The sequence below is a fragment of the Mchenga conophoros genome, linkage group LG15 (assembly GCF_057382185.1).
Source record: "Mchenga conophoros isolate Kocher_MC1m ecotype Shallow Benthic linkage group LG15, M_conophoros_male_GT1.1, whole genome shotgun sequence".
NCBI classification, from domain to species: domain Eukaryota; kingdom Metazoa; phylum Chordata; class Actinopteri; order Cichliformes; family Cichlidae; genus Mchenga; species Mchenga conophoros.
The window spans coordinates 8,309,224-8,334,098 of record NC_140540.1 but is presented as its reverse complement, the minus strand read 5'-3'; the positions used below and the strand labels follow the sequence as shown (position 1 = coordinate 8,334,098).

Below are 24,875 nucleotides of genomic sequence, written 5' to 3'. Positions count from 1 at the left end.
TGGTCTTAAAAGGAATATTGCGTAACTTATTGCAGATTGACGGTGTTAGCTTTAGCTCAGGTTACTAAATGAACCTGGTAGCTAGAAAGTAAACATGTGACCACTTTATATAACATCCTCATTTGCATAATGAAGTGAATATGTAAAAGAATTATGTGAGAATAAAAAGGTGGGCTGATAGTTTTGTATTTCTTAAGTAAATACAGAAATAAATATATTAATATTAAAACGAAAGTAAACCCAAATGAATTTGAAAGCCAGTTAAACCTAAAATGTCTATAATCAAATAAGGGCTTCATTTATTGTCAAGCTGTGCATTTATTATGATAATTTTCGTACATTTGTCGGCATAAATACACTCCATTTTCAGTGAGTGCCACTTGTTTCTGGAAATGTAACTAGTTACTTTCATATCACTAAAGCACCGAATAGCTAAAATCCTGTGGCCTAAATGACACTTGATCACCAACTGCCACACATACTGGTTTCCTGGAACAGGTGGGAATTCCCTGTCAGTATAATTTGCAAATTTGGAGTCAGTTATATGATAGCATCGTGATTTGGATAATATCAATATGTAGCCATGTGTAACGGCACTGTGGGGGTAAATTATGGTTACATCAACATGAGCCTGACAGAAGCCTTATGAATATTTAAAGCTACTCAGGCACGTAAAATGTTAATCAAATGACTCATTAGACCCGTGTCGGTTGTTTTTGTCTGGACTGGGCTCACACTCCCGCACTCCATGCCCACCGAGGGGTGTTTTTGTGTTGTCAAAGGGGGCTGAACCTCTTCAGTTTGAGTGCTACTACTTTATTTACCATGCCATCTCTCCCGCTCTCCTGAACCCGGTGGAGATAAAACGCAATAGGCAACAGCTTTAAGGCCAGATAGGAAAATTATGCACACCAACAATTCAGTCGCACTTTCCCCCTCAGCTTCCGCCCTGCAGGATCTTTCAACTCCTGTCTCTGAAAAGCATCGGACGGCGCGTTAGGAAGGTGAAGTCTGCCGCTCTGCTTCCCGCCGGCAGCCCACTGAGCTCGCTCGCCTCCCTGCCGCATCTGCAGGGGTGGAACCCGGACTCGTGCCCCCCCTCCTTTCCCGGTGTTTGTGCTGCATCTGATGCTGCACTGTGTGCTCAGCCAGCCTGCTGTGGAGAAATTGATTCCCCGCTGATGAATCAACCGCTTCGACATAGGTAAATAAATCCTACTACAGACTCGACCCTCTCACATCCTGACGTTACTGGACTTAGAGCGCACAAACGCACGGGTGCTAATTTCATTAGTCTAACCTGCAAGGTCAAAATACACTCACACTGGGCCAACAGAGATCCGATAATTATATTAAAGCATTGTTTATTACAGGATCATGCTCCTTTGATTGTCCTTGTATTGGCAAGATAATGATAAACTATATATATATATAGCCTGTGTGATATATTAATGGCAAAGTAATTATTTTCCCATCATGCATCACAAAGGTTGATTGCAGTGGGGTGTGGGCCCCCATGTGGGCCCCCATGTGCCTACCTTGCAGGCAAACAGCTTTTTTTTTAGTGTAAGTGGTAACGCATAGCTCTTCATTTGAATATGCTTTCAGTTATCTGTTAATCCCTTCATCAACTAAAGGAAAGAAGTAAGGATGACTGGAAGGAAAGCATCCAGTAATGAAGGCTTCACCTCTGCTGTCATGACTGCCTGAACATCTTGGAGTTTTTCTTTAGGGTTGAAGCCAGGCCAGCTTATCTGACTGAAAATAAAAGTTTAATACGTGGCTGCTTCACTTAGAGAAGCAAAGTCTACAGAGTTTCTCGTGCTGTTCCCTTTTATAAACATGCTGACCCTGAGCTAAAAAAAAACAACCTGTACAGCGGTGGGTGGAGAAGCCAGGGAAGCCAGGGCCTGCGATCAATGACAGAAAGTGTAATTAAAGTCGTCATTGTAGCAAATCTCCACTGTGGACTGCTCGAGCTCAGTCTGATGATTTAATGCCTAATTGTTAAAGATCACTTAGTGTTTTAATAGAGTACAGAAGGACATTAAACTCTCAGCTTTTTTAAAAAAATAATGAAAAGATGGTCACCTGTGAAATGCGTTGGGAAATGTAGACATTGTGGTTCTTTAACATTAAATACACTATTTTTTTCCATGTATATATATATATATATATATATATATATATATATATATATATATATATATATACACACACATAGTCCAAAATTCCACATTGGCTACCAAAAAAAGCTGGCAACGCTTGGCAGAGCTGAAAATTATTTTAAAAAGTTATCTTTTGATTTGGTTTTTAAGCTTTTACATTTTCCAAGACAGCAAACCATTATTTAATACACAAACACAATAATCCACTTCTGTTTCTTCTGTCTTATTTTCTGGTGAGATTCACTGGCAAATCAAATAAAATACAGATACCTTCTTTGAAATTCCACGCTCTTAATTTACATATTCAGTGTTCTTCTTTTGAATATCAAGGCTTTTTGTTCTACCATAACTCATAAGCAATAACGTATTTTGGTATCACAGGGATTCTTTACAAAAAAATATAATCTCAGGCTCCTTGTGTGAAAAAAGTAGCAATTATAATCTTTTTAACTTTTACCTATTAAGCAGCTTGTGGGGATAGGTTAATTGGATAATCCAAATTGCCACTAGGTGTGAATGAGAGTGCGAATGGTTGTCTGTCCCTGTGTGTTAGCCCTGCGACAGACTGGCGACCTGTCCAGGGTGTACCCCGCCTTTCGCCCTATGACAGCTGGGATAGGCTCCAGCACCCCCCGCGACCCTGCAAAGGATAAGCGGAAGCGAATGGATGGATGGATGGATGGATGGATGCATGGATGGTATTAAGCAGCCTATTTATGGATGTCTTACTCTGTTAAAATGGATGGGGTGGATTTGCAGTGCAAAGGGATGGAGTGTGACACTCGTAAAGCACGAGCAGCACGTTTGATGATTATGTGCGTGAGCAAAGCCGCAGCCTTTAATCAAAAAAGACCTTTTTTTAAAAAAAATCAGAGCCTTTCTGGTGCTTTTTCCATCGCTACATTTGTCTCGCTCATGGCTTACCTGAATAAGAACAGCTGTGTGTGTGTGTGTGTGTGTGTGTGTGTGTGTGTGTGTGTGTGGTTCTGTCTGTGAGTGTATAATTTAAAAAAACAAAAAAATAAACCCGGCAGCTACACTCCTGGCGAAGCTCCAAAACACAATGTTTTGATAGAGTGACAAGGTAAAGCAGCCTGCTGCTCTTATGGGACCCAGATCCTGTAGACAGAAACAGAAGCATTCCCCTGTGTGTGTGTGTGTGTGTGTGTGTGTGTGTGTGTGTGTGTGTGTGTGTGTGTCGGTTGCACTGCATTTCATCAAATCTGAAGGTTTTTTTTCCATTCGAGTTGTTTCATGGTGCATGATTTGTGTGTGTGTGTTTGTGTGTTTTTACAATAACTATTTGATGTTTCACATTTTTTTTTGTAAATGGGAATTTTGAGGTTCATGGCAGATTTTTTCATCTGCAGCCTGATTGAATCCGACAGTCCGACACTGAAGAGTGTTTTATCGTCTCCCACTCCTTTTTTTTGTTACTCTCTTCCTCCCCCCCTCCCTTGTTGTTTTTCTACATTTTTCCTTTGTTTTTTATTCATTAATTTAAAAACTAAACAAAAAAACATTAAATAGCTGGAATTTGTTTGTGCTTTTTCAATGCTCCTATAACATTCATAGCACTTTTTAACCCTTTACCCCTTACTTGGAGTAACCCCTGAAGCTCTTTTCTGAGCCAAGCAATTTCTATCACATTTCAGACCTGCTGCCTTTGGAAAAACCCAGAAACTATTCTAATGGTTTTCAAACTACCTCTTTATTAAATATATAGTGAGGTGTCAAAACCCACCATTAAGGGTACAGGTTAGGCTGTCAGACGCCATCTTTATGGAGGAAAGAGTTAAAGAGTTCAATCATTTGAATGTGCCTCTCTCTCCACGTTGTCCTCCTCCCTCTCTCATTTCCTTGTCCAGTTTTTATCTGGTCTCCTCCTTTAACTGCCACCTCTCACTTCTCTTTTTATTTTCTGTCATTTCCACTCAGTCCAAACTGCGCTCTTAAACCCTAAATTAGATGAACCCCATTACTGACTTTAGTGATCTGGTCAAATCTTCATCCAGCGCTACGTGACCTTTTTCATGTCATCTCATTTTTTTTACCCCTTTTGCTTATGTTTTCATGAGAAATGTTTGACAGATGCTGAGGATGTATTAGTGTGAGCACTTATACAAACACACACGGTGTACCCTAATGCTTCCCTTTATATTTATGGTTTTAAGTCAAACATCTTGACAGCTACTGGACTGAAAATCTTTTTGTCCAAAGTGCCATCATTGGGTCATTTTTCAGTTGATGCTCTATTTTTGGTAAAAGCGTCAGCTGTACTTTGTGTTCAGTGCTCATTAGCAAATATAAGCATGCTGTAATGTACACGTCAGCATGTCAAGATGATTGTCGGGAGGAGTCCTGTATAACCTCGTAGCATGGCTGGAATGACTGTTTCAGTTGCTCCTGTTTTTTCCCCCTTTCCCTGCACTTTAAACTTTTTTCTTACTTTCTGATTGTTTAAATAGCTTTAACTCAAACATGTTTGTCGAGAGAGTTTTTGTCCTTCTTGTTGCCATGGAATTTTTTTCACATAATTTCCTCTGGGAATAATTCATTACAGATCCTATAAAGCATGGATATTAAACATAAAGTCCGGGGACCGGAACATGCCCAGGAAAGACTTGAATCCCCACACCTATGGCTTTAGAAAATGTGAAGGAAGGCATAAATTTCAGACTTTCAGCAGTGTTTTCATATGTAGTTTTTCCTTCTGATTAAGACTTTTCTATTAATACTGCCCCCCCCCCCCCCCGCCCACACACACACACCGTGACATCCCTATTATAGAGGGTTCAATTCAATACAGTTTTATTTATATAACTTTATATTTCAAGGACAGACCTACAACAATAGAGAGAAACCCCCACCAATCAGACAATACCCCTTTTGAGCACTTGGCGACAGTGGGAAGGCAAAACTCTCTTTTGACAGGAAGAAACCTGCTGCCATCTGCTGTGCCCGTTGGGAGTTAGTGGAGGGAGAGAGACAGGATATGAGTGAAATGCGAAGAAAAGAATTTTACAAGGACTGTACACAAAAATCTTTTTTGCTGATGTTCCTTATCTCGTTTTGTTTGCGTCTGAAGGAAATGACTTTCCTCTCTGTCTTCTCCTTCCCGTCGAATCGCTTGAGGACGACAGGGAAGATTAATTACAATATGTTTATTTAGCAAACACAGTCACCTTGTAATATCTGATTGCAATTTAAATAAGTTAATTTTGTCACCAGGCTTAGGATATTTATGACACTGTGACGCTCTCTTCTTCCTCATCAAATTGTATTTGCTGATAATCCATAGAGCTTTGCAGTGCCAGTCTTTGTATAAGCATAAGCTGCATATAATTAATATATTTTTGTGATTAGACTGATTGGTTTAGAATCCCTGCTAAACTTCCATTGGTGGAAGTCCATATGGAGCCTTCAGGAAAGCAAAAGCAGCTAAAAATTGCAAGGATTATTTAATCTAAGCCTGAGAGCGATAAATATAACCAGGTCCTCTGAAATAGCAATTAACAAACAACACACAGAAAACAAGATCTGCTCTCAGCGTGGGGTGATAATATGAACATTTCCATTAAGTCTACAAGTTCTCGGCTCCGCTCTTCCCTCTCATTCGCTTTTGTTCCATTCAGTACAAAGAAGACTAAAGCCACGTTAGTTCACATTAATCAGTAATCCAGCACCCCGGAGGCTGAATTGCATTCGCTTTACAGCATAAAAGACAAATTGTTCCACATACTTTTATCATTAGCTAAGCCATATTCTCCCATTAACTTCCAGTTTATTCCTTTGACCTCTGAGCGTGCACTAGTATAATTACCCAATCGGCATCCCAATTAATTTTTGTGCTTCTTCTGCTCACTCTGTCCATTTCTGTCTTACTCCATCTGTCCTTAAGTTGCTTGCTCTTTTCCATTTCCACACTCATTTTTGGATTCAAAGGTCTAAAATTAATTTTCAGAAGACTTGATTAATGCTGACAAATGGAATAATGGAAAAACTAAGCGTATCAGCCACATGTACACATGATTATTTCTGTGCGTTTTCTTTCTGCCGTTCCAGTGTGGTGCATTTTGCCCTCACGCGGTTGACTTTGAGGGCATGAGACTGCCTGGCACCCTCAGCAAAGGTGTGCGTCTGCACCTGCGTCAAGATCGACGTGACCACAGGGGGCGCAGTTGCTGGCATCTGGTTAACTTGGATCCAGAGTCAGAGTCAGCCGTGCAGAGTATGAAGATCCAGGACTCCGACACACAAAGTACGAGTTTAACAGTAATGTTATGATTAGCTAGAGTGGAAATCAGTACAAGATCTCAGTAGATCAGCAGTTTCTGAAATACACAGACCAACTTGTCTGGTACCAACAATCATGCCACATTTACAGCACTGAGTCAGTACCATGTGATTTCTTATTTACATAAAATGTTATGTTAACAAGCAGGTGAAAAGGTATACCTAACAAAGTGGCAGATGATTGTATATCAAAGACAAATATGGATGCTAAATACGTAGAGATTCAACTCCAGCCATTGCAACAAAAATAAAATGAAAAAATTTGATATTATTCATAAAATCTAGAATTTTATATAATAGAAATGCATTTTATAATATAATATATATTATTAAGGTCACACAAAGTAGACAGACATGACTGGGAGTATGTTTTACATTCTCCTATTACCTTGTGAAGCAGAAATGCATAAAAAAGCAAATTTGTAACAATAAGAAGGATATTGGAAAGATGTCCTGTCAGTTTGTGTCACATGTTATAAATAATTCAACATCTACAAATATTTTTGAGACCACAGACCACATCTAAGCCTAGTTTTACATACAGATGTGTGTGTACAGGTGTGTGGCTTAGTCTATGTCAGAGAGCTCCCCCCTCCAAGACCACCGCCATGACCCATAGTTGGTGCAAAGAGCAACACTCCCCACCTCCACTTTTCTCTCTGAAGTGTGCTGTGTAGTTAGAAGGGCTCAGCAGAGATAAGGAGGGGCAGGCGGAGTGTGAGAGCTCGCCTATTTAATACACGCATTGTTGTTTATCCTTTTATTTATTCCCACCTTATCACACGACGCTGGTGCAGAATCCGATTTCACTGTCTGTTACCATGGTGACGCCCTGCCTGAGCTGTAAATAAATTCGGGGGGGGGGGGGGGTTATATTGTTACACTGATTAGAAAACACATACACACATATACATAGACAAAAACACACTTATACTAATCTATTCTGCTGCCAAGCAAGGGTATGTTGTCTTACTGCACTTATTATATGCATGCATTTAGGTTTGTGTGTGTCTGTAAGGCGGTGATTAGACTGTTTGTTTATGTGTGTGTCTAGGTGTGCAGTTTAGTGAGGCATAACTATAACTCACTTTATTGCTGTGTCCCCTCTGCGTAAGTGAAAGCGGATACAAATCTCCATGCCCCGAAGCCAGTGATTATGTTATGCTAATCACTGCTGATCGTCGCTGCATGACTGAGTCTGTAACACCAGGCTCCCTCCAACATTTGACTTCCGATGTCCCTCAGCAGGAAAATAAAATCGCATGCAGGGGTTCACTGATTGCTTAATTGTTTTATTAGCCATAAACAAATTAGGCTGCGATCCCAACCGTATTGTGTTTGGGGGTCTCGGTGGGAGTGGTGGGTCCCGTGCAATGCTGAAAATCTTTCTGCTTGCCTGCAAAAAACCCCCCAAAAACTGGCGCTGTCTCATATTGACTCGGTGAGTGTTAATGGGCTCCCACCCCTCATATCCAATTCTTTTTTAAGTAAAAGATGATTATCTGTTCTGTCTCAGTCTGTCTATGTCTCTAATGTGATGTGCCGTAATGAGACAGGACTGATTGAAGAGGGACATCAGGATTAATCTCACCGCGTAATTACTTTTATGATTTATGGCTCTCACTTCTGCGCACTCAGGCCATTACAGTGCGTGTATGTGTACAGTTTTACAGAGTATTTGTCCTGACCTTGCTGTTTACTGTCGTTGTTGTTTTTTATTATCACGTAGACTTCACCTGGCACCTAATATTCACTGTTAAAACATCCCGTGAGCGAAGCTTTGCAGCCGACTCTTGACAAATCTCTTTACACGCTCGCAGAGGCCGCGAATGCAGGCGCCCTGCGTGCGTCAGGGATTGAGGCTCCTTCTTGAAAGGTTAACCTGCTTCTGATTGAGTGTTAAAACCCCACAAATACAGCTTGGAACGGGAACCGGCATTGCAACCAGGGCGTAACTAATCGATATGCAGTGAGGGGAAAAGCCCGAGTTGGTACACTTGTAACCTTTAAGAGCAAATAAGCCCTCTCGAGCCTGCTTTCTTCTTCTTTTCTTTTTTACTTTAGAGACACAGACAAGCCGTTGGCTGGCCCCTTTTCTTTGTCTTTCCATGTTTGTTTTCTTTTTCATTACAGATAAAACAAGAAATGCGTTACATTAGCTGACATAGAAGCCAAAGAAGACTATAAATGAAAGGAAGAGTGTTGAGTTTCTGACAGCAGTGTGATCTTTTATCGCAACCAAAAGGGGCTGTGGGGCTTCTGCTGGAACCGTTTGATGTTTACAGGGAAAATTGATCTCTTTACCTTAAAGCCAGTCTGCATAAGCTTCATGGATTCAAAAGTAATCAGGCAAAGGAAAAACAAATAGCGAGATATTCCAATTTTGGTCTGGACTCTTTAAGAAAATAATCTTCCTGTGCAGAAATTTCTTCTCCAAAAATGAAAAAACAGACATTTTACTGTGTGTAACTCATACGCTTGTAGCACAAAACAGTGCACAGCTTGAATCCTTTGTCACCCGCTCTAAGCCTTCTTTTTTGTTGTTTTTTTCTGAAGACAGGCAAGAAGAACCCCGAGATGCAGCAACTGTAATTACATTACTGTCCCACACTGCCACACACACACACACACACACACACACACACACACACACACACACACACACACACACACAGTGCTTTGGGCTCAGCACGTCTGCCGGCTGCCACGGGATGTTAGAGGCGTGTTGCTATGGCGACTGAAAGGGGACACACAGGAAGGGGGTTAGGGTAGAAGAGAAAGAGGAGGGGGTTGTGTCGGAGATTGAGGAAGAGAGAGAGAGAGGCACGCGGAGTTGCCGGTGTCTTGACAGTCAGTGTGTGGCAGCGGAGGACAGCAGCGGCAGACTGCTGGAGCAAGCGAGATCTGTCAGAGGAGAAGGGGGGGGACATCCATAAATCTGCTGCTGAGGTGAGGCATCACAGAGACGGCAATTAGCACAGACAGCTGTGTGCATGGTAAGTAACGCTCAGCAGGTCACTTTGAAGCTTTTTCTATTTGAGGAAAAGAGAGAGAGAGAGAGGATGAAAGGCATCGTACGTATTCACGTGGTCTGTCTGCCTCTGTTCCTGTTTCTCTCTCTCTCTCTCTCTCTCTCTCTCTCTCTCTCTCTCTCTCTCTCTCTCTCTCTCCCCCTCTGCAGTGGCAAATACTTTGCAGACTGCTGTCTGTCTGCACTGGAGTCAAGTTGCATCAAGGCGTTGTTTAGCCATTTACAGAAATGAAAGAGTAATGTGCCGCTGACCGGGTAAATTGGCAGGAGAGCTCTGAGAAGTAAAGCACAGAGCTTCGTGTTCAAAGGCAAAGTCAGCTGATTCTTTTATATAATAAAAAAAAAACCCAAACAAAATAATATGGATTGATTGATTGAGATAGATTGAGAGAGGCAGTGTGGATTAATGGCACTCAATCAAACACTTGAAAGTACTGCCTGTGCGTGTGTAAATGTGTGTGTGTCTGTGTGACAGCGCACTTCATTGATTGTTTGATAGTGTGTGTGGGTGTTGTGGGTTTCATTTCCTATGTTTGTGTGTCTGCCTGCTTGCGGGGCTTTGTCTCTCTCTCTTTCCCTCTCTCTCGTAGTGCAGTAATGATATTTATTGCAATCTTTGCAGCTGGAGGGTTGGGGGGGAGGGGTGGAGTAAAGTACAAAGCTTTATGTGGCTTTGTTTCTACTACTTCCTATATTTTTGGTGTGTTTCGAAGGAGGGGGGCGGTGAGTGTGTGTGAGTGAGCCTCTGAGTTTCCACTGTGATTTGCAGCTGAGCAGTGTTGCACGCTTTTTTAAAAGCTGCCACTTTGAGTTTGATAATCTCTCCCGCTGTCTCTCAGGTCTGATGAGTTCCTTGTCCGCCGGCTCGGAGATGCAGGCTTCCGCTCTCGACCCCCAGTTCATACCGGGGCCCCAAGGTAAGGTGCCTGGCAGGAAGCGAGGACGCCCTCCTATCCGAAAGCTGGAGTTCCAGAGCCACTATGTTGAAACTCTGTCACCTCTTAAGGTCCCGAAGAAAAGAGGCAGGAAGCCTGGCTTTAAGGTCAGTTTAATTTTTTAGTTTAATCATGTAGATGGGCATTCCTTTAATAGAAGAGGGAAACCGTGTCTACACAGCAGTGCAGGAGTCTTTGTTGGTACAGCATACGATCAGTACTGAGTATAGGTCATCTGTGTTTTGAGGCTGCTAATCTATACGTATTTCCCTGAACCCTTGGTGGTTATACATACAAACCACTTCCCTCACATATGTGATCAACAACTGAAAATGCTTTTAATGCATTTTTCTTTTTACACAGAGTGCACTCCGTTGAGTCTTCCTGTGAGCAAACACAGTTGAATTTTCACACAGTTTTCATGTTGTCATGTTGTGTTTTCATTCCTTTGAATGACTAAGGCATTTTCTTCCTTGTGAAACATATACTTAACCTAGCTTTCATTCTTTATTTTGCTCGAATGTCTGTATTCATGATGGCCCACTATTTTCATCACCTACAGCGCTGGGTAGTCTTAAGGCAGCCCTCATTCCTTGCTATCAGCTGAAAACTTGGCATATGTCATCGTGGTGTGCAGTTAATCCTTAAAAAACTGTGAAAACTGGACAAGTGGATGACATAAGAAGCAGTGGTAGGCCTAAAAAACTATCTGCAGCTGATGAACAGCATCTGAAAGTGATGTCTTTAAGAAATACGAAAAATTCCAGCCAATGACACTGGACCTGAGAGATGCATCTGGCACTTCAGCTGCACCATCTGTTGTGGAAGGATTGCTGTCATGAAGTTATCCTTAAGGAAAGGAAACAGGTAGAAAAGGCTGAGGTATGCTGACTGGCAGCCAGTGGTAACAGGTCTTATGTAGACATTGATCCAGATGTCTTGAAAGACAATGATCTCAAACGTTCTGCAAATGTAGTAAAAGCATACCTGGATAGATAAACAATCAACAGAACACCATGAGTCATGGATTGGCCTCCCCAGAGCCTGGACCTCAAAATCTTTGAAGCAGAGTGGGATCATCTTGGCTGGGAACGCATCAAAAAGCAGCCAACATCCAAAGAAGAGCTTTGAATGTCTTTCAGGAAGCCGGGAGAACTATTCCTGAAGACTTCTTAAAGAAATGAAAAGAAAGCTTGCATATGAGAGTTGAAGGCTGTGTTGAAGAATAAAGGTGGGATTATAAGCTTATCAGAATAGTAGAGAATCAATATTTTCCTTTATATACTATTTCCATTTGTATTTCCAAAGTTTTAAATAAATCGTTGCACCTATAGTTTCCATGTTCCTAGCAAACTATTAAGAAATTATGGGTGGCTCAGTACTATATAGTACGTGAATGAATGGAATACCGTATCCCATGCTCATAAATGAGGTGTCTAAGGAACATCTTAAGGGAACTTCTTAAACTTTGGCATAAACATTCAACACGCATAACCATCAGTAATAAATTTGCCAAATTGACTGTGAGCTCACAAAACACGTTTTTGGGCATAAATTGAGAGTTTTCATAGAATTTCAAAAAGGATAAAATGATGAAGTGATGACATCCATCCATCCATCCATCTATCCATTTTCTTCCTCTTATCTGGGGCCGGGTTGCGGGGGCAGCAGCCCAAGCAGAGAAGCCCAGACCTCCCTCTCCCCAGCCACCTCCTCCAGCTTATCCGGGGAAAAAACAAGGTGTTCCCAGGCCAGCCGAGAGATATAATCTCTCCAGTGTGTCCTGGGTCTGCCCTGGGGCCTCCTCCCGGTGGGACATGCCTGGAAAACCGCGCCCAGGGGGCATCCTTATCAGATGCCCGAACTACCTCAACTGGCTTCTTTCGATGTGGAGGAGCAGCGGCTCTACTCTGAGCCCCTCCCGGATGGCCGAACTTCTCACCCTATCTCTAAGAGAGAGCCCAGCCACCCTTCGGAGGAAGGGTATTCGTAGTCTCATTCTTTCGGTCACTACCCACAGCTCGTGACCATAGGTGAGGGTAGGGGCGTAGATTGACCGGTAAATTGAGAGCTTCGCTTTTACACTCTGCTCTCGCTTCACCACGACAGGCCGGTACAGCGTCCGCATCACTGCGGCCGCTGCACCAATCCGTCTGTCGATCTCCCGCTCCCTTCTCCCATCACTTGTGAACAAGACCCCGAGATACTTAAGCTCCTCTACTTGGGGCAGAAGTGATGACATTTTGTATGAAAAAAGTTAAAGCTGGTAAATGTATCTCGGTATTGTAAGTTGTGATTTTTCTACACTCACCAGCCATTTTAGCAGGTATAATTCAGTTGTTTGTTAAGGAAATATTCAATCAACCAATCGCTCAACACTAGCTCCGTGCTTTTAGCCATGTAGAAATGGTTACGCCAGTGTGAATGTTTGCACCAAAATTTGGTGTAAACAACATAAAAGCATGGATCCATGCTATCTTGTATCAGCATTTCAGCTTGTTTTTGGTGATGGAATGGTATAGTGCAGGGGTGGGCAATTCCAGGCCTCGAGGGCTGGTGTCCTGCAGGTTTTAGATCTCACATTGGGTCAACACACCTGAATCACATGATTAGTTTGTTACCAGGCCTCTGGAGAACTTCAGGACACGTTGAGGAGCTAATTTAGCCATTTAACTCAGCTGTATTGGTTCAAGGACACATCTAAAAGCTGCAGGGACACCGGCTCTCGAGGCCTGGAGTTGCCCACCCCTGGTATAGTGGATATTTTCTTTGCAAACCTTTGGCCCCTTAATATCAACACAGCCTACCTGATTGTTGTTGGTGACCATCCCTATCCCTTTATGACCTGCTGGCTGCTCTGGGCACCATGTCACAAAGCTCAGATAATCTCTAACTGGTTTCGTGAACATGACAGAGAGTTCACTGTACTGTAATGTGGTGGAGCAAGAGATCCACGTCATAGATGTGCAGCTGACAAGTCTGCAGCAACTGTCTGATGCTCTCATGTCAGTATGGACACAAGTCTCAGAGGAATGTTTCCAACATTGCTGAATCCATGCAACAAGGAATTAAGGCAGCTCTGAAGGCAAAAAAGGGCTTAACCGAGACTGTATTTAATAAAGTGTTTGGTGAGTTTATCTGTTGTGGTTGCCTGCCTGCTTTTAAACAAAGCTCACAACAAGATGCTTTTGTCCTCAGCTGTAAATCTACAGTAATGGGCTTTAGCCTAGCCCATTAACCAGACTTTATAGTATGTGCTGCATTATAGGAACTCTACAGCTATAGCTAAGGACTTTCTTTCACCCATGTCAGTTTTCAACATGCAGAACCTCTAATTAGCGACTGCATGTGTATGTTCCCCTGTAGCTGAAGCCCCGGATGGTGATGTCCCCTCTAGCCAATTCTCCTCCCAGCAGCACACCAGAGCCAGAGATGGGCTCCATCCCACAGGACGCTGCCATCGTCCCCCATTCTGCCACACCACAGGTCCTGACAGGTAAAAAGACACAAAGACACGCACAGTTATAATGATCAGTTTTTCCATAAAGAAGCTTGGCCATTAATAATAACAATAGTGGAGAAATAAGCCATTCATTAAAGATAAACATACATATTCCAACATACACATAATCAACCATACGGTCTCACATTCATTCACACATATGCATGCAAACAGATGTGAACTATGGCCCAGAATAATAATAAGAACGATTGAGGGAAAGCTAACCAATGGTGGTTTTTCAAAATGTGATTCTCATTGTGCATTCACTGGTTGAAGTGATGGTGTGACTTTGTGGCCTCCACCTTCTTTTTTGTTTTGTCTACTTCTTGTATTATCTCCCACCCCCACAACCCCCCATCCTTTACTACTCTGCCTTTGACTTTAATTGAGGGGCAAGATAAAATGCTTCTGTCTATTTTTTTTCCAATGTGATGTTTCATTTTTGTTCTCTAAATACACTAGTGACTGGTTTTCCCTAATTTATTTATCTAATTTAAACCACAAGCATATGTGGATTTATTTAGGATAAAGGGCTCACACCTTCACACATAACCCAGTTACATATTTTGTTTTCCCTTCCAATCTTCCCAGCCTCTTTTCCTTAGTTGCTTAGAAAATAAGATTTTTAGAAGTACGAATCTTAAATATTCTTTTAAATAGGAAACAAAAGTCATACAACCATGCTTTCTTTCATTTTAAAAACATCTTTCCCACCCTAAAGATTAGCCTTGCTTTGAATAAGCAAATATTTAAAGGCTGCCTTTAGTGTATTTAAGGTTAGAGGGGGGAAGTCTCATGCGTCAAGGACCAGCCGTTTGCTCTTTGTTCATGCAAATCATGAAAAGTGTTTGATGTCAGACTGTAGACACAGAGATGAAGTGCACATGCGCATATGCATGCAGACAAAAAATCAGCACGATCCCCGTGGTGCCACCCAGACAGATATTGATATTTTTTTTCCTCCAGTGGAAAAAAAGCATTTCAGGAGCATCTATGTATATTGGAAGTATACATTTCCTTTTGAGTGACTAATCTTCTAAATCTTATTTTTAACACGCACATATATATAGTATGTGCCGCAGTAATACGTTATGATGTAAAGATCAAAGACGACTTTTTAGCTGTTGCAATGAACTCGTAGATATGCAGCAAAATACTGCTTATATATCTAACTGCTTATATTTGAAAAGTATCAAAATACATTCTGTAGGGCACATGTGCCTTATTGTGTGCATGTGGGGGTGTATAATCCTTCAAATTTGCATGCCCAGATCTTAATCATAATTGATTTTTCAGAACACAATAGCAGTACATTTAACCTTTGCATGAGCATAATGCAGAAGTAATGCAAAATCATCTTAGTAGCATATTTCAATGTTATAAATCTGTCATTAGGAAAATCTGTATCTGCCTGGTTCTGACTTAACTAGCAAGCATTTACATTATTGACAAGCTGAAAAGCTGGCACAAAGGGAGCAGACTCTGAGGAATTACTGACTATCTTTCATCCATTTCAGATCCATACAGTTACAGACCGCGGGGGCTTTAATGCAGCTTACCTAAAGATTAGCTTTGTATTTATTATACAGTTCTTTCTATATTATTCTAGTCTGGTGAAAGGAAGCTGTCTAATATACTATATACACCCAAAGGCTTTATACTGGTCTGAAAATATAGTAAGATATTAAGAATCTTTTTTTCTTGACTCATTATAAATTTCATATGGTCATCACAGTCCTTCTACTTTTTGTATCTATCACCCAGTTTGAACAATACAGCCACACTTGCAGTGTTTTGAGGCTATACATTGAGCTTTATGCAATGATTTTTAAGCTATAATAGCTTGTACTATGTTCAGCATCTTTTTGCTTGTTAATATCAACTAGCGCCTAACACAGTCTAAAGCTAAGGCCAACAGGAAATGTCATTAGCTTTTTAATTTAACCTTGTTTTTTTGCCATTGCCTCAGTGCAACTCAGGCATATCAAGCTTTCATGATAATCCATGAAAGTCGTTTCATTCAGGGTTGTTAGGGTACATCCTCTGATAACCATGATGGGATATCTCACAGTATAATTGCAATGGTCATGTTAAAAAAAGAAACTTTTTTTTTTGTTGGGTTTGGCTTTAACAATGCCACTTCCTGTACTTCCCTCCCCAGCGGAGACGCCATTGGCTGATGATTTTTTATGTGACCCACCGGTGGACTCGAGGCGCTATGCTATAGATCCCAGTGATTCTGCATTCAGCGTCACGACGTCACAGTATCAGATGAAGCAGTCCTACGGTTACCGTGGCAGCAGTTGCTCTGCTACAGCAGGCATGTGCAGACAAGCGTCAAGCCCAGGAAGTCACCAGGAAGGAAACAGAAATGGTGAGGCTATAAATTATTGCCAGGTGCACTTCCATGCACATCACCTGTGCCATTAGTGTTGGTTTATACTTGCATTGTAATTATGTTATCCATATCTTTAGAGATGAAATTATTTAGACCAATGAAGGCCCAGATCACTCTTCATTCAAGAGATGTTTGCATTTATTTTCATATGCATTTCTTTAACATCTGCCTACATCTATAGTTGTGCTAGTTTACAGCATAATAATGTCATTTGTGGTGTAAGTGGTTTGGGATGGGTTTCCATCATAGATCTGCTCAAGTAAAGTCACACAGTCAGGTGTGCTGTAGCTTTAGTGTGAGAAACCCTGGAGTTTTTTAGCTTCAATATAACTGAATTTTGTGCAATGCAAAAAGATTAACCTGAGACCTCTACCGAAATATGCTGAGATCAGCAATCTCTGGAAGACCCATGAGAAGAAGCTTGACATAAGTAGTACACATGCTAATACTGCCTAAATTCAGTGTGACTCAAAGGTAACACTTTGTAAAATTGTAATATACAATTTTTAATTGTCGTTTTCCCTAATTGGTTAGCCTAGGAGGTGACAGTGTCTCTGTAATATTTCCTTCAGACAGAGCTAGGCCAGCTACTTCTAGCATTTTCACAAGCATTGTTTTGCCGACTTATTTTGAAACGATGAGTTGAGAATTTTGGCCGACGCCATCTACGTTATTCGAAACAGGAAGTAAGGAAAGAAAGGGGTTGATTGGCTGAGAAACCAAGTATTCTGCTCAGTAACTTTTTACTCACAAGCTAAATTACACCCTCCTTCATCATCTATGTAAATCTAACTGGGTGAAATTTCAAAATAAAAGACTGCTGCGCTATTAATAAAACTCAAAACTAGCGATTGAGACGTTATCTCTTAAGTGTTTACAGAAGCCAAAAAAAACCAAAAACCCAGATGAGCAGTAAAGGCTCTTTCGCATCACTTCAGAGTCTATAGACTGTGTTCTAAGTTCTTTTCAGGCAACATTATGAGATCATCAATTTTGTTTTTGTTTTTTAGAATAAAAATTCACCCTGCCTGTCCTCTTTTGCTATCTAGCCTACAGCCCGATGTCAGAAGCTGGAGAGTGCAAGCGTCCTGTTGGTAAGGACCCTTCCAGCTGGGGTGTGGAGGATGTGGTTTGGTTCATTAAAGATGCTGATCCCCAAGCTCTGGGACCCCATGCGGAAGCATTCAGGAAGCATGTAAGTCCGACCCGCTTAATGCCGTGTAACTTAAATACTAAATGTACTGGAACTGAGCTCATTTCCCAACATGCACTGGGGCACAGCTTACAAGAAGCAGGGTATGCTTTCTATTTAAAAATCTCTTATATGACAGCTGTAGCTCAAATTATCTGTCACCCAGTGCCCTGTGGTCCTGAATGTAAATGAGCTGAAATGGAAACTGCATGAATATTATTAAAGAATTTTTAAAGTGCACGAAGGTTTGTCCCCGAGCCTTTTAAATAAGTCACTGTGCTGCCTCCATTTCTCACACAGCACTTGAGTGGAATATTTAAAGTAACCCTTTTTTTCCCATTGCTTTACAACTATATCTTGCTATATTCCAGGAAATAGATGGGGACGCCCTACTTCTTCTGAAAAGCGAGATGATGATGAAGTACCTGGGATTGAAGCTGGGACCAGCGCTCAAACTCTGCTACCACATCGACAGGCTCAAGCAGAGCCGGTTGTGAGCCGAGTCCTCGATCGCCTCGTTAATTTTTAAGAGCAACGAGTCGGTGCCGATTCCCGAAACCTTTCTAAGTCATCAGCAATACATCACGAACGTCTGATCCAAATATATGCTGGCTTTTACTACATTTACACCACACTTTGTCCACAGATTGGACACTGTGACTGTACATGTTAGGACATTTAAGAGCTCAAACAGTTATTTTACTTTTGTCTCTCTTTACTTTGTACCTGAACTGCTATAGATTGTAAATAGTTTGTCGCCAAACAGATGGCAGCTACGGTATATTGAAGTACGACCTGTAATAATAATTTTTGAGCTTGGGCATTGTTAATTTGTGCAGATCATAATCACTGGATACTGTATTATATCATTATAAACTTCTAGGGTGCTTTACCTCAGTAACACATTTAAACTTTACAAAGTCTTGCTGCTGGACTTTTAAGATAGTCCATTTTATCCTCACTTGGTCACGTTTATCCAGGTTAAAGTTGGTGACATGACTTGTAATTAATAACTCAAACTGTTCATTAAGTCGATTTGGAAGTCTGTTGCAAGATAATCTAGAACAAAACAGCGCTGTTACTGAGCCATTTTGAGAGCACAGTTCTCAAACATCTCTGAACTTTAAGTGCACACTTGTTGGCCAAGCAAATGGTTTATGTGCCAAAGACTTGACAATACAAAGTGTACATTTATAATACTGGAATGTGTAAAACTTCATGAGAAAGGAGTGATAGAGCTCATATTTGGAAAAAGTTTTAAAAAATAAAGAAATAAAGAAAGAAGTGATTTGTTAACGTGAAGATTCTGACCACAAACCACACCGGAGTTCGAGTGAAGCGACCAAGATTTTTTACCAGTCGTAGATGTCTGTAATCACACAGTGCTCATAATGACAGGAAGGAAATATGACTTCTTTTTTCCACTGAGGTTGCAATGTAGCATGAGACAAAGCGAATTTAATAAACCTCGTACAACTGGGTGCTCACCGAAACAGATACTACCACTACAATCACTACATTTTACAACATATCTACTCGCAAACTTCACCTCTGTGACTTCCTTCAGGTTACATTCTTCTCATACGTTACCTCTTCAGTCATTTAGAATGGAGCAGGATTTCATCCCTTAACTGTTAAAAAGGGAAACTGCTGTATGTAAAATGTCTCGAGCATTAACATTTGGGGGTTGTTTTTGGTTTCTTTTAAACATTGCCATGTCAGAATCAGGGCTATGCAGCCACCAAATTCAGTTTTCTTGTGTGACATTGTACAAAAGGTAGTCATACACAGTATTTGTCAAACTTGGTTAAACAATGCCTTTTTTAATGTGTATAGTACTTGTTACTTACTTTAATTTTTTTTTTTTTCAATGCTTAAATGCTTTGTTTGTACAACACAGACTGATTAGTACCTTTTATGATAAAAAAAAAAACAGTTTCACTTTATCAAACTTGATTTTAAAGACATGCAAGAAATGAACACAAACATTTAGCACATGAGCTATTTCAACAAATTTAAGAATCTCTGGATGTTGTCAATTTTTGAGTTAGTGACCTATGTTAATTGAATTTTGATGTTCTTTACTGTTTGATACTTAAATAAACCTGGCTTTATTTTAATCCTGTCTCTTATTTAACTGGATTTTGTGCTGTTAGTTAACATAAAGGATGAAAGATAAAACTGTGTTTATTTATCTGAAATAGGAGCTGTATGGTAAAACAGACAAAGCAGGATGTATCATAGCCAAGGAACTGAGAATATGATATTTCTGGGATATCAGCATGTATAGAAAATTACCAATGACAGAAATAATACTATCAATTGAATTTATTTAATTGAATTTCTTCTCTTTTTTGAAAACCAATTGTAAATATAAATGTACAAAGGTTTACAAAAAGTACATTTACGGGATGAACTACTGTGAAGTGAGGCACCTATAATACATCCACTGAAGCTACTCAGCCATGGAAACCCATGTCATGAGGTTCTTGGTGCACAGTTTTGTGTTGATAGTAATGCCACAGTTGGTTTGAAACTGCTTTTATTGAATCAGCAGAGCGTGGATGACTTTTACACACCTCAGCACCCGGTGACCCAGCTCTGTAACTTTATGTGGTCTGCCACGTGGTCTGGCTGACTTGCTGTGGTTCCTAAACACTTCCACTTTGCAATAATACATATTGCAAAGTAGACAGAACTGCACTTTGCAAATCAAATGATCATGTTCACATATGGTGCAAAGGCTAGAATGCACTGGTGCTGCAGGTTTTATCCCACAGTATCATAGAGCAGTTAGAATATCAGATTGATTATCAGCCGTGTTGGTCAAGTTACTTGAAAAAAGTAATCGGTAGCTAATTACTTCCCCCAAAGAGTAATCCCGTTACTTTACTGATTATTTATTTTCAAAAGTAATTAATTGCTTAGTTACTTTTTAAAAACACGATTTACAACCTGAATAGGTGATAAAGCAATAGATTTTTCAGCCCAATTCTACTTTTTCTGCATAATCCATCATACAAAATGTAATCAAATGGAAAAGTCTCTTTTTAAAACTTGTTTTATTAGTTTTAATCGTTTAACTTTATGCATCAAGCAAAACTTTAATTATATGCAACATTCTCTGACTGGAAGAAATAAGCTTAATATTTAAACCTATTTTCTGCACATTCCAGCACATCAAATAAAATAAAATAATTTTTTGTGTTTACACTCACTTTTTCAAATAGATGCAAGTAAAACACAGCAGAAAATAAATAAAGTCAAAGACTAGTGGTCCTGTTGCTCTATTTTCACCTGTAAAGCAGGAGTAGGGTAGGCAGAGGTTTGCCCTGGTGCAGGTGAGCCGCAGCGGTCAGTTGAAGAATCCGCGAGTTTATGTTTTTGTCACTTTTTATGGAATCAAACTCAAAATAAGGTCAGTACTTCCACGCTTTAAACGCTGCACGCTCATACTCTGTCCCACACTGGATATATTATCCATTGTTGATCTGCACACAGCTGTTGTCACCAACGTCGCAAAAGTAATTGGATTACAGAGATGGGCAGTAACGCGTTACTGCTTATCAGTATTTAGTAAAACCTTTCGCTGTGAAAACAAGCTACAACAAGCAACCACAAATTGCTTTCCAATTTTCAGATTTTTTTCTTTGCACTTTCAATAACTAATATTACTATTATTACTATATTACTAATAAGTGTTCATTTAAGCTGTGATTTGATTGTTGATATAGAAACACATGATAAAAACTGAAAACCAAACAGGTCATTTACAGATTCAATTATAAAAAGAAAAGATTAATCAATTATAGCAGAGGCTAAAAGCATCACAAAGGGAAAAATTCACAAACCTCAGCGACACAGGAATTGACTGCTACATTCACATGTCACTTTATTAGGTAAATCTTGCTATTGCTTTTAGCTTCGGAACAGCCTTAACAGTTCATTGCACAGATTCAATAAGGCGCTGAAAATTTGCCTCAAGATTTTGCTCCATGTTGACATGATAGCATGACAAGATTTGTTGGCTCTAGATCCATGATGCAAATGTCATACTCCACCACATTCCAAAAGTTGCATACCTTGGTTGTGACGATGAGTGGTTATTAGAGTTACAGTTACAGCTTGAAGCAGTCTGGCCATTATTCTCTGACCTCTGGCATCAACTAGGCATTTTCACCCAAAGAACAGCCACTCACTGGATATTGTTTTCTTTCCAAACAGAGTAGCGGTGTCTAAAATACTCAGACCAACAACAATAGCACATTCAAAGTCACTTAAATCCCATTTCTTCCCCATTCTGATGCTCAGTTTGTACTTTACAATGTTGTTTTGACCATGCATACATACCTAAATCCATTCAGCTGCTATCCTGTTATTGGGTAATTAGAAATTTATATTAATGAGTAGCTAAACAGGTGTGCCTAATAAAGTAACCACGAGTCTATGATATTTTGAAAAACGTATCTAGAAATTAAAAGAAACACTGTAGTAAACACTTAGTCAGTATTCAACACTTATAAGAAGAATGGTCGTAATAAAGAATTTATTTATTTAGTTAATTAAGTATTTAGGTACTTAGTTGCTATTTTCTCAACTTTAGCTTGTCTGCTAACCTTCTGCTACACACTTCAGCCAGTAGGTGGCACGCTTGAGCAGTTAGCTAATTGCTAGTAAACCCAGCACAAGAAGAAGAAAAAGACTCGCAGGAGTTCACTTCCTGTATTAAGATTTTCATGCTTCCACAAATGTGTGCATCTGTCAGACAGAGGTGAACATGGCAGACGTCTCGGAGAGGACACTACAGGTCGCCGTTGTGGTTTCTTTCGCTGCCGGCTTCTTGGCGGGGTGGCAGGCAAACAGAATGAGGAGAAGGTTTCTGGACTGGAGGAAAAAACGACTCCAGGAAAAGCTATCAGAAACACAGAAGAAACTGGATTTGGCTTGAATGGTAATGCCATTTATGACGACACGCTGTTGAGTTACAGAGCTTAGGATATGTCGGTTAGTAAAGCTTCGAGTGGACCAAAGTGATGCGTATTATTTGCTGTTATTTGCACAGTATCGCTGTGATGAATTTATATACGTAATACAAGTCACTGTTGTCACAGTTTGTTTGTCTAAAAATGTGTCTTTCCTGTAAGGTCTGCGGTATGAGGCTCTTGGATTCTGGATGTGGATCCTACACCATGTTTGTGACCGAGGGAAGGAAATCTGAAGATGACCTACCTGTATGCTGCACTACCTGTATTTGTCTGCCACGCCTTTCAATTTAAGACTCTAATTCACTCTAAACCAGTTCCATGAAAATGGAAGCAACAGCATTTTGTTGTTGTTGTTCTGCTAACAAAAAGGGAGTGGTGGCCCTGTCCCCAGTGCTGTTCTCTGCCAACATGTCTCCATCTCTGTATTTGTCAAATAAATTATTTTTTTTTCCTATGTTGAAAGTCGTTATTCCACAATGATGTTCAGGACTTCAGATAATGTGGTGATATATTATTGAAGCTGGCACTACACTCTTACAACTTAAAAGTTACCTAAACTCTATTACAAATAAGTGGGATTATAATTTTCTCCTTATAGCATAGGAACTCACAATGAAAGGAAAACACGCAGCACTCTTTCCTTCAGCCTAGTAAACTTTTACTGACGTTTCTATCGATAAAAATTTATTATGTGAATAACTGCGCCATCTGCTGGATGAACGCCAAAGTCACCTTAAACAGCTCCATTGGGAGCCATGATTACACTAATTGATTTTTTTTGTGTGTGTGTCATTTTGTCCAAGACTCGGGAAAGGATCAAAAGGCAGAGGTTCATTTAAAATACAGTATTATGCAAAATTTTTCAGGTACCTGTCAGTTCTTGATATTTTGCTAGTAAAATGGGAAAAGAGTGCAGCAGTTTATTAGCTAAAGCAGAATGTTTACAATTTTAATAACGTGGAAAATCAGTATTTGGTATTTGGTCTTTGTTCTTGTTCTTCCTAAAGAGCATTCAAGGCTTTTCTTTGGGCATTGGCTGCCTTTTGTTCTGTTCTCTGTCAAAATGAACCCCCACTGGTTCAATAATGTTAAGGTCCGGGCTCTGAGGAGGCTAATCCATGACCGATAGTGTTCCACTGTGTGTTTTTCTATCCAGGTATGCTTTCATTCTTTTGGCAGTGTGTCATTCATAATTCCATTAATTTTTGACAACCTCTCCACAACACCACTGACTGAAATGCAGCCCCTCCACTATGTTTTACAGATAGCTGTTGCAACTCTATGTTGTACCTTTCTCATGACCTCCTACATAAATACTGACAACAACTTCAACCAATAATTTTAGATTTGAAGGCATCTTTCTATAAGATACCACTGATGGCATAACTCAGCCTTTTCTCCCTGTTTCCCTTCCCTAAGAATGGCTTCTTGACAGCCACCCTTCCACTGAGACATTTCTGATGAGGCTTCAGTGAACAGTAGAGATGCCAGATGGATCTTTCAGGTGCTGTGTCACGACTTTGCTAGGTTTTGTCTTATTACTTTGGGACATAAAATTGCATGAGTGTGTATGTGAGATTATTTACGACATAATAGCGATGAACACTGGTTAAAACAGCCCCTGAAAAAAATTCTGGGGAATCACTTCTCATATATCTCCACATAACAAGCACTACTTGATTTTACTGACTCGTTGTGTAATAACACAGATTTTTTTCTTCTTTCTCGTTTTTGCATTTTTCCCCCTGTTATTTGATACCAATCATGTATCAATGGATTACTCACAGAAAAGATGCAAGAATCCAGGATTTTTCCTGGATTGGGGAATCGAAATGGATTTGCATTTATATAGCAGTTCCTAGTCTAACTAGGAACTGTAGTCTAACTCAAAGCACGTTAGACTACAAGCTGTTATTCTATTTGATAGAAATCTAAAGGCAAACTCATAACTGGGAAAAATACTAGAGTCGCTGTCTAGGCTGTAGACGTTGATGGCGATTCAGTAACACAATTGCTAAAACCAATTAAGTTATCCAAAAGTATGACTATTACTGGGATAATATGGTTTACACACCTCAATACGGCACAATTAGCCATTTTTACAATTGTCATGGTACCGTACTGAGCCCCGGTGTCCCTGGGAGACATAAAACCTGGAGTAAGTACAAGCTAGTAAAACTAGCTCCTGTCTGGTGAACAGCATCTTCAAAGGTGCAAACTACCACAACCAGCCACAAAAAATTATATCTCACATCTGTACCTGTGTTTTGTATCTAAATACACATTTACACCCTTCATGTTGATTTGCCATGACTTCCATTGGCCTGAAGTTGTGCACCCTCACAGCTTATCTATAGGTGGTGCTAGT

At 40.3% G+C, this 24,875-nt stretch overlaps 2 protein-coding genes across 6 annotated transcripts; both read left to right on the top strand.

Annotated features, from left to right (window-relative positions):
- Positions 1-777: 777 nt before the first annotated feature.
- scml4 (Scm polycomb group protein like 4) lies at positions 778-19,642 on the top strand. Of its 5 annotated transcripts, XM_085247634.1 has the most exons (7): positions 778-1,204; positions 6,234-6,429; positions 10,335-10,537; positions 13,797-13,926; positions 16,094-16,306; positions 17,380-17,525; positions 17,894-19,642. In XM_085247634.1, exons 2-7 carry the CDS (start codon positions 6,273-6,275, stop codon positions 18,017-18,019), a joined length of 975 nt encoding a protein of 324 aa, XP_085103760.1. In that variant the 5' UTR covers positions 778-1,204; positions 6,234-6,272; the 3' UTR covers positions 18,020-19,642. The 5 variants fall into 5 exon arrangements, with proteins under 5 accessions (XP_085103760.1, XP_085103763.1, XP_085103764.1 ...); XM_085247637.1 differs by lacking the exons at positions 778-1,204; positions 6,234-6,429 and adding an exon at positions 9,325-9,460; XM_085247638.1 differs by lacking the exons at positions 778-1,204; positions 6,234-6,429 and adding an exon at positions 9,345-9,413.
- Positions 19,643-22,219: 2,577 nt separating this feature from the next.
- lnc.lemp (lncRNA encoded micropeptide) lies at positions 22,220-22,963 on the top strand. The gene is made up of 2 exons (XM_085247259.1): positions 22,220-22,473; positions 22,667-22,963. Exon 1 carries the CDS (start codon positions 22,300-22,302, stop codon positions 22,468-22,470), a length of 171 nt encoding a protein of 56 aa, XP_085103385.1. The 5' UTR covers positions 22,220-22,299; the 3' UTR covers positions 22,471-22,473; positions 22,667-22,963.
- The last annotated feature ends 1,912 nt before the right edge of the window (positions 22,964-24,875 follow it).

Coding starts and splice junctions, on each gene's coding strand:
- lnc.lemp (XM_085247259.1), top strand. CDS start 22,300: ATGGCAGACGTCTCGGAGAGGACACTACAGGTCGCCGTTGTGGTTTCT.
- scml4 (XM_085247634.1), top strand. CDS start 6,273: ATGAGACTGCCTGGCACCCTCAGCAAAGGTGTGCGTCTGCACCTGCGT. Junction 13,927..16,093: donor CACACCACAGGTCCTGACAG/GTAAAAAGACAC, acceptor TTCCCTCCCCAG/CGGAGACGCCATTGGCTGAT. Junction 16,307..17,379: donor CCAGGAAGGAAACAGAAATG/GTGAGGCTATAA, acceptor TTTGCTATCTAG/CCTACAGCCCGATGTCAGAA.